At 47.5% G+C, this 10,123-nt stretch overlaps 1 protein-coding gene across 1 annotated transcript in view; it reads left to right on the top strand.

Annotated features, from left to right (window-relative positions):
* The first annotated feature begins 227 nt into the window (after positions 1–227).
* The window catches only part of TPK1 (thiamin pyrophosphokinase 1), a 308,446-nt gene continuing 298,550 nt past the window's right edge, over positions 228–10,123 (top strand). Inside the window, exon 1 of the mRNA XM_071559613.1 lies at positions 228–490. Coding sequence (XP_071415714.1) covers positions 412–490 — 79 coding nt within the window. The 5' untranslated portion in view covers positions 228–411. The remainder of the gene's footprint in view (positions 491–10,123) is intronic.

Raw genomic sequence — 10,123 nt, 5'->3', positions numbered from 1 at the left:
ACGGGCTCACAGCTATTTGAGAGCGTTTATTCCGAGTGAACCCCTGGGCACAGCGGCCCATTTTCATGTCCCCTCTCCGCTCCCTCCGTCCCCCCGTGTCCCTTCCCCTGTCCCCGCTCGGAGCGCGCAGGCGCCATCGGGGCGGGGCGGCCACTTGGCCCCGCCCCCTCCCAACGGAGGACTCCCATAGGCTGTCGCTACTGTCAATCAGCAGGGAGGGGCGGGGTTTGGCGCGTGCCCCGTCCCACCAGTGCCGGGTCCACCGCCGAGCAACGGATCGTGGCGCCGACCGATCCTCTCGGCGTGCCGGGCCCCCGATCCCGGTGCCGATCCCGATCCCGATCCCGGTGCCGGTGCCGGGGGGATGTAGGAGGGCGCGTGGCCGCGGGATCCCGATTGGCGCCGCTGCCTATGGCGTGCAGGGGCGAGTGCCCGCGCAGCCGGGCCATGGAGCGCGGGTTCGCGCCGCTGGAGTGCCTGCTGCCCTCCGGTACGGATCGGCCCCGCCGAACGGCCCCGGGGCCAGCCGGGGGAGCGAGGGCGGGGCGGCCCCGGCGCCGGGCGGGGCTCCCGGGGAGCTGCGGGGCGGCCGCGCCTCTGAACCGGCCATGCCTCGGGCCCCGCTGAGCATCTCAGCCCCGGCTGTGCCCCGAGCCCGGGCTGTGCATCCCTCTCTGTGCATCCCTCTCTGTGCATCCCTCGCTGTGCCCCGAGCCCAGGCTGTGCATCCCTCTCTGTGCATCCCTCGCTGTGCATCCCTCGCTGTGCCCCGAGCCCAGGCTGTGCATCCCCGCCCGGGCTGTGCATCCCAACCCTGGCCATGCCTCCGGCCCCGCTCAGCATCCCTGCCCCGCTGTGCATCCCAATCCCGGGTGTGCCCCACGGCCCCGGCTGTGCCTCCCTGCCCCGCTGCGCATCCCTCGCTGTGCCCCAAGCCCAGGCTGTGCATCCCGGCTCCGCTGTGCATCCCTCTCTGTGTCCCCATCCCCGGCTGTGTATCCCTCGCTGTCCTTCCTATCCGGGCTATGCATCCCGGCCCCGCTGTGCATCCCTGGCTGTGCCCCGAGTCCGGGCTGTGCATCCCAAGCCTGGCTGCGCCCCCCGCCCGGACTGAGAATCCCGACCCCGCTGTGCATCCCTCGCTGTGCCTCTGGCCCCGCTGTGCATCTCAACTCCGGCCATGCCTCCGGCTCCGCTGTGTCCTCCGCCCGAGCTCAGCATCCCTCTCTGAGCATCCCGACCCCGCTGAGCATCCCGACCCCGCTGAGCATCCCTCGCTGTGCCTCCCGCCTGAGCTGAGCATCCCGACCCCGCTGAGCATCCCTGGCTGTGCCTCCTGCCCCGGGTTGTGCATCCTGGCCCTGCTCAGCATGCCAATCCCGGCCGTGCCTCCAGCCCCGGCTGTGCATCCCAACCCCTGGCATCCCGGCCCCGCTGTGCATCCCGGCCCCGGCTGTGCATCCCTCGCTGTGCTCCCAGCCCTGGGCTAAGCATCCCTCTCTGTGCATCCCTCGCAGTGCCCCCCGCCCGGGCTGTGCATCCCGGTCCCGTTGTGCATCCCGGCCCGACTGTGCATCCCTCTCTGTGCCCCCCGCCCCGGCTGTGCCCCCTGCCCGGGCTGTGCATCCCTCGCTGTGAATTCCTCGCTGTGCCCACTGCCCGGGCTGTGCATCTCTCACTGAGCATCCCTCGCTGTGCCCCCGTCCCCGGCTGTGTATCCCTCTCTCTGCCCACCGCCCGGGCTGTGCCTCCCTCGCTGTGCCCACCGCCCAGGCTGTGCATCCCTCGCTGTGCCCACCGCCCGGGCTGTGCATCCCTCGCTGTGCCCACCGCCCGGGCTGTGCATCCCTCGCTGTGCCCACCGCCCGGGCTGTGCATCCCTCGCTGTGCATCCCTCTTTGTGCCCCCATCCCCGACCGTGCCCGGTGCTCTCCCGGTGTGGAAGCACCACGCTGTCCCTGCCCTGCCTTTCCCCGTGTGCCCCGCCGTGTGCTCTGACCCTGCACCCCACTGGCCCTTTCGGTTCCTCACAGCGACACTGTGGGGGTTTTCTTTGTTTTTTTACCCGCGTGTCCTCCAGTGTTCTGGTTTTGGTATTGTTTTTGAGACCTGAGAGATGATCCCTATTAACACAGATTATTAACCTCATTACCTGTATAAAGGATGGAGCACATGAAATAAGCACAGACTATCTCAGTGTTTGGAATAGGCACCTCTTCTTCACTATGTGTTTGCAGTGTCTGATTCCATAGGGTCCAATTTGTTATTCAACGATAACATTATAAACAGTAAATATTTTTATTTTTCTATAGCGTGGTTTTAAAGCTGCATAAAAGTCATTTGGGCATAGCAGCTGAATTCCAGCTTGCACTGCTCCTTTCTCCTCTGTTCTGGCACAGATCAGCTGCCATGGTGAGGTATATATTGTTATTTATTTACTAGCAAGACTGTAGGAAGGGCAGAGTTTAACAGAATGTACACTTTGGACAATTCAATACTTTTTATACCTAGCAGTTTAACAGCATGTTTAAACTCATTCCAGTATTTTATTTTCTTTTTTGCTCTGATTCTTAAAAACTTCTTCAGGATATGCTCAAATCTGGTAACAGATAAAGCTGTACTCGAGGTATTCCTGCCAGAACTTTATATTTGACACTGCATTATGTGTATTTGGAGATTCATTGTAGCTTTGGGTGGAAAGAGGAAATGAGCATGGAGGTGAGATTTTAATGGGTTGATTTTGATTCATTGCAAGGTGATATCCATCCTCTTGTGTGAAATAAGTGCTTACTAAGTATATAGTAAGGCCAGACAAAAAGTTACCTTAAGAATTCAGAGCCGTGAGGTTGATAAGAGAACTGGAGAATCCTCACTTTTGAAGACAGGCTGAGAAAGTTGGGGCTGTTCAGCCTGGAGAAAAGAAGGTTTTGTGTCTCTGCAGGAAAGGTGGAGAGGGACTCTTCAGCAGAAAGAGGGAGTAATGGATACAAATTGAAAGAGGGGAAATTTAGGTTAAATTCCTTACTGTGAGGGTGGTTGGACACAGGAACAGAATGTCCAGGGAGTTGTGGATGCCCCAACCCTGGCAGTGTTCAAAGCCAGGTTGGATAAGGCATTGATCAACCTGTTTTAGTGGGAGTTGTCCCTGCACATGGCCAGAGAGGTTGGAAGTAGTTGATCTTTAAGGTCCATTCCAACTCCTTTGTATTCTATGATTTTATGAATTTATCCCTGTGGAAGTACAGGCATCACTATTTATATTCTAAGATAGTTGCCTTTGATAGGCTTTGGATTATGTTAAGGCTGCTTTATGTCACTTTCCAGGAATTGCCTGTGGTTTGTTTTGGTTGTTGTCCTTGTTGTTTTTGTTTGAGGTTTTTTGTTTGTTTGGGGTTTTTTTGTTTGTTTGGGGTTTTTTTGTTTGTTTGGTGTTATGTTTTTTCCCCCCTCTTTGATTGTGTCTAGTTGCATTTGAAAATGTTTGTTCACAGTTTTTTGGTGGCCTAAAAAGTTCTCCCAGCACAGGCTTCAGCTTGGTGTAAAGAAGGCTGTTTCTTCCAAGGAATCCGTGGGTTATGCAGGATGTTGTGCCTTTGTAATGCACAGTGGGACTGCATCTGGATCCTTGTCCTCATTACAAACATTAATTACCACAATTACCAATTGGCTCTGCCTGCTCCAGGTATTCAATTCTGAGCAGATTTATTTGGCAATTTCACAGTTGTGAAATTTGGCAATTTCACAAATAAGATTCTTAAAATTGGGTGGGTAAAATCAGCTTCCTGATTTCTTCTGGAGGAAGCACCTATTGGTAGTTCCTCCATCTGTTTGCTTCAATGGGATGGATATACATGTTTTAAGTGTCCAAATAATATAAAGCTAATCAATGTAGAACATGGCATTTGTTAGAGGCTGGATGTGAGTTTACCAAATAAACCCTTCTGAGGCCATTGGAGCACTGTGGGCCTTGCCCTTTTCCTGTAAATACTAGAAATAATAAGATGTATAGTGATTTATATAATGTTTCTGCTTGCTCTCTAAAGCCACGTGTAAACACAGTGGCACATTGTGGGGGGATTGTAAAAGATTTGTCAGCTATGTTTGGAGGTTATTAATTACTTTGTTTCTCTTTTTGAAGATGTTCAGAAGTTATGCTGATAGTTGCACAGACCAGAATAAAACACAGGGTTTGGAACATAATATTAAGTATCTGAATTGGAATTTCAGGGCCATGTGTGCCTTGGTAATTTTAGTCAGTGTAGTTAGAGCGAGTTCTGAGATTGTACATGTCCCTATATAGCACCTGATTGAAGTCCCAGTGGTGGGTATTTGAGAGCTGCTGTGCTAACTGGTGTGCTCAGGGACTTCAAACATTATTCAGTCAAACAGCTGGAGCACTGTTGAAAATCACCATGCTACAGTCAGAGGGCTGTGCTGGGGGCTTTAGAGCTGTGTTGATTTGCTTAAAGTAGTTCAGAATGGGGAACGAGGTAGAATTTAAAGCAGGATGGAGCTCTGAATTTGTGTCTCGCACACTGAAACAAATAAATTTTCATTTCTTTATGAAATAAAACCGTTAAATAGGTTCGCAAGAGTCACATGAAGTCCTGTACGCTGCAGTGAAAGGGTCAGGCAGAAGTTTCACAGGGTGAAGCTGTTGTAGAAGGTTCATAATGATGTCACACTATGGCCTATGAATTTATGACAAGAGTAGCTTTGCTTGTTCTGGAGCATCCTTTGACAGACTCGACATTTCCCTCCTGCTGTTTATACCCTTTTCTTGCACTGTCGTTGCCTCCTGCTGCTTGTCCCAGACTGTGCTGCAGGCACTTGTGCAGAGAGACAAGTGTTTCTAATTTATTATTTTAATACCATGAACTTCAGGAGCTGAGTGTGCTGTGCTTGTGACTGCTTAGCAGGGGAAGTACTGTAGCATCCTCTAATAAGGTTGCCCCTGAATGCCACTTGAGATTTGAGAGAAGGGCAGAGTGCCAGTTTGCTGAGCTGTGTTTTCTCACAGGGAATGTTTTACATTGCCTGTCATAATATGGCCTGGATTCTCACTCATCTCCAGATGTGATGAGTGATTGGCCTTGCACAGTCCTTAAAGTGCAGCTCACCCTTGGTTTTATCAAGTGGGGTGATGCAGAAAGACGTATCTTCCTCAGTTTATAATCCAACAGTTCCTGATACGAGTGCCTCACCTTGCTGAGGTGGAAGGGTGGCAAAGCAGCAGCAAATCTGGTCCTTCTGCTCTCTTGCAGAGGGTTTGTTGGAGCTGAGCTGCCTCTCAGTGACAGGGAGCCTGTGCTGCCACTGAGGGTTCCTTCCCCCATTCCCACTTCTCCATGCCCCGAGCCAAATGCCCTCCTGAGCTCTGCTGCACTGAGAGCTGGTGGTTAAGAGCTGGGTCCCTGAGTTGGTTAAGAGTTAGTGTGTTACCTTCATCTCACCAAAGCAGGGTCATTTATATGCCATGAGAGACAGAGCCACAACAAATAGGACAAAGACTGCCTCAGAATTATGGGGAAATATATAGTTGTCTCTTTGTGCAAAGGGACTATAAAATTCTGCATTGAATTTAAAGCAAAGAGAACAAGAGGCAGCAACAATATGCTGTGAATGCTCTTCCATCATTCTGCGAGCTTGATTGTCTCTTGCTTTACTATATGTCTTCTCCTGGAAATGTTACTGACTGTAAACAGGTTACCTCTGAAAGCATTGTATCACCACATTCTTTTTAAATGCCTGGGGCTTGCACTTCTTCCTTAATGTTCCCTTTTATCTGACACTAAGGATTGAAAGTTATTTTGTGAAGCAGTGACATGTTTGCCATTCAGTGAGTGACCTCCAGCCTGGTACAAGTGCCAATGACTATTTAAATGCCCCTTCACTATTGCTCTGTGTGGTCTCTGATGCATTATCTTGCAATCTAACAAATCTAGCCAAATTCTGTGGTAGAAATTGAGACAGTCATAGGGTTAGGAAATCCCCTGATGGTCTCTGGTAGCTCTTGAATATCCAGGGCACATGGAAAGAGAGTGGGGTCCCAAACTATTGCATAATGCTGTAACTTTACAGGGTTTTTGCCACTGCTCTTGGGTCAGACTAGTGAAGTTTTTCAGGTGAATCAGATCATTCAAAAGCTATTATCGAGTTCACCAAAGCTGAAAAATGTTAGCACAAGTGTTAGTTCTTTTAGGACTGCCACTGGAGTTCCTTGATGAAATTAGAAAGCACTTCCATATGGCTGTGTTACTGTTCTGTCTTTTTTAATCAAAACACATTTAAAATGCCTTCTTTTTTTTTTTTTTGTGAATGTTGCTGACCTGCTCCAGCTCTTCATTTCATAAAAGAAGCAACACACTTTATTTGGTGTAGTTACCTGGCATGCCTTAGTTTTTTTTTGAAGTAGCTGTTAACATTCAGCCTTGGACCCTGCTGCTTGCTAATCTGCTGTGCTGGGTCAGCATTTGTTGTGTAAACATTATTGTATAGATTACTTACAGGTGCACTTCTGAGGGAAGGATTGCAGGTGGCACAGTAGCAGTCACACTCCTTGTGAACTTTACTGCTTTCTGGTACATCTTTGCTTTCACACACTGATGGCTTTTGATGTTCTTTATTTTTCTGGTCTTTTTTTTTTTAATGCTTTGTGTGCAGGTGTGTTATTTGAAAGGGGGCAACAAGGCATCATTAGTCATATTGTATATGTATGGCCAAACTTTGAGAATGAAGATTTGGGAAGGGCTGTCCCCACGTGCCCTTCCAGCCTGCTCAGGGGATTTCAGGTGAGGCTCAGGGTGCACAGAACTGGCCCCACCGTTTCAGTCCTGAGGTTCATCTGCCACGGCCGAGCGAGCTTGGACAGTGCCAGGGAAGTCCTCAGGACTAGAACCTACAGCACCCGGCATTTCCCAGGAGGTCTCGCATCCAAGTACTAATCCGGGGCTGACCCTGCTTAGCTTCTGAGATCTGACGGGATCGGATGTCAGGGAGGCATTTAACTGCCAGGTATTAGTAATATTAGCTAATAAAAAAATGAATATTTATTTGCTTATCACAGAATCATTTAGATTGGAAAAGACCTCTGAGATCACTGAGTCCACCTTATGACCGAGTGCCATGTCATGTCTTTCCTTAAACACTTCCAGAGACAGCGACTCCACCACCTCCCTTGGCAGCCCATTCCAATTTCTAATCAACCTTTCTGTGAAGAAATTCCTCCTAATGCCCAATCTAAACCTTCCCTGGTACAGGTTAATTTGTACACACACAAAGCCCCCTTTAGAAATGCATTGACTTCAAAGCCAGTTTCTGTGTGTGGGTGATGGAGTCTCATCTTGTGCATGTTCCATGTTTTGTGGTCACTGGGCACAGCTGACTCCCTGTTGGATGGATGTTGCTTTGATGGCCAAGGGGACTGAGGTGATCTCAACTCAAAAAACTCCGAAAAAATCCCACCCCAAAAACCCCCCTAACCACCCAAAAAGAACCCCAAGCCAACAAAAAAAAACCCACAACAACCCAAACCACACCAGACTAGAAGAGCAATGATGGTGTTATTGGAACTTCTGAGACAAAGACTCACTTTCATTACTGCTTGCACAGATAGTAAAGCACTTGGATAAATTCCTTTTGGAAGATCTTATTTTCCATCAGTTGAGGCTTTCAAGAGCAGCTTGCAGTGAATCTGTGAGATTGAGCCTTAAAGCTAGGAAATGCACTAGCTGACCTCCTGTAGTATCTTTTTTCACCCCCTTTTATTTTCTTCTTCTGTGATTTGGCATCAGATAAGGAGGTGGAAAATACACTTATTCTTCAAAATGCTCATGTCATTTGTATCCAATTAAATATGTGCAGGACTGCTGGAAGCCATTTAAACTTGTTTAAAGACCAAAATATTCATCTTACGAAGGTGCAGGAAGTCAAGGAGAAGAGTGGACTTCCAAGTTTTGTTTCTCCTCTGCTGTGTTCACTTGCGTGTCTCTGGTCAGTCCTTAAGACACTGGAGTAGTTTCACAGCAACTTTATCATTAGGCTGTATCTCAAATCTGTGTGTATGGAACTTAGTTTTACTTTCTGGGAGTGGAAAACAGAAGAGACTTTTCCTGTTTGCAAGGCTCATTCAAGTCTGTTTTATGGAGAAATTGAATACCAGGCAGTTTTATTTACACAGGAGAGAACACAACACTTGTAGGTTTCCAACTTTTCAAGATCCAAAATAAAAAAATCTCAGGCATCCTTGTGGATTTTCTTTCAGTTTGGACATCCAAAGATATTAATCACAGCCTAATCTATGTAGAAAATTGCAGCATCAAGAGTAGAATCTAAAATCAAAGTCTTAAAGAAGGGAAGTAAACCCCAACCAAACAAAAAATAAGCAAACAAACCAAATTAACCAAGTTAAAGGGTGAGCAGCTTCTCTTCCTTGGTAAGTTCTCATCAGCTTTCACTGCTAGTGAGTTTTAGGTTTGGATGTAACTTCAGGTATTAGGACCTTTAACAACAGTGCTGTTAACTTTGTCTGGAGACATGACTAGCTGGGTAACACATTTGTTTCTGTGTGGCATAAAAAGAACCTATGCCAGTCTCAAAGTACTGTTGTTGAAAAATGCAGATTGAAAAAGGGGAAGGGGGAACCTTCTCACCCCCCACACCAAAAAAAAAAAAAACAACCAAAAAATCCCAATCCAACAAATAAACCAACAAACCCCCAAACCAACCTAGAAAAAAAATCCCAACAACCCATTAGTAGACCTTATCCAGTACAAAGTGTAGAAAATCAACAGGAGAGAGGTCTGATGGAAACAGCAGCTTGTTGTTACAGTACAGGGCACTCCCTGTCTGATCCCCACAGAGCAAGGAGAATTTGCAGTGTTTCCAGCAAGATTAACTCATCTGATCAATTGCCAAATAATTTCAAAATTGAAAAGAACTGACAATCAGTTGTCCCTTCCACCAAAGCGACTATACATGATCACAGTGAGGTCTAAACAGTTCTTAAGATTTTTGGCTTACATCTTTCTGTAAGTTACAGCTGTGATGGATTACATGTGAGTAATTTCTGGAAACAGCTTCTCCATTCCACCCAGCTCTGACCTTAAACACGAGGAATATGATTAACAGTGTTTGTGTAGTACTGCCTTTGCAAAATTAGAAAGAGAATTGAGAATTTCAAGTTGTTGCAGGAACGTTCTGTTAGTTAAATTTTACACAGAGAGTACACATAGTAGCATTTGGATTGCTTTAAATTAAATCTGTTGCTGTATGTCCAGTAGCAGTTGGAGCTGCTGGAAGGCTTTTCCTGTAATTTCCTAGCTTTGAATTTTATTTTGAATGGCAGTTGGATTTTCTCAGTGCTAGAGCTGATTCTTTGTGGCTTCTGTTGATGGATTGTCTGCCAGCCTTCCTCCCTGGCAGGACAGAAGCTGGAGAGATGCTCGTGTTTATCAGGCCAATAGAAATAAATGGGAAGCTGGCCAGTGAATTCAGTAGGAACAGAACCTGTCCCCTCACAATTTATTTATTTTATAGTTGTGACTGCTGGTGTGGGTTCCATTGTGTTTAGTTTCTTGTTTTCTCTTACTGTAGCTTTTCTTTTCTGGTCTGTTCTTTCCCCAAAATTATCTGGTCAATTCTGATCCTGGGCAACACAGCAATAAGAGAGTAATTAAGTATTTGTGCATATAGTTTTTGACCAAAGTGTTCAGCATCTTTGCTGCTAAAAACTGGCTGTATGTGTGACAGAAGGAAGTTGGCTCTATTGCAAAAGGCAAATATGCTGATGGCACAAAGTACTTGGGCCTCAGAAGTTCATCATCTAGAAAAGCTTTGACTTCTGTGGAAGTGTCAGTAAAAAAAGGTTTCTTCTTGGCATTCGCTGTTGTAGCAGCAGGGCCCTGGTCTGTCAGGGAAACCTTTGAGTGTGTATGTGTGAGATTTATTTGGTTTATACTTAGAGGTGATTTAGGTGTCTTGACCTACAGACCAGATCCAAGCACAGCCAAAGCTCCAGTGGCTCAGGATGAGTAAGGAGACTGTTGGGCAGTTGCTCCCCAGGTGGTGTGAATTAAATCACTTGGAGCTGGCCTGAGGTGGGAATGTGACCCAGAGCAGCTGT

This window comes from Pithys albifrons, chromosome 7, assembly GCF_047495875.1.
Source record: "Pithys albifrons albifrons isolate INPA30051 chromosome 7, PitAlb_v1, whole genome shotgun sequence".
NCBI classification, from domain to species: Eukaryota; Metazoa; Chordata; class Aves; order Passeriformes; family Thamnophilidae; genus Pithys; species Pithys albifrons.
This window is presented reverse-complemented; position numbering and strand designations above follow the sequence as displayed.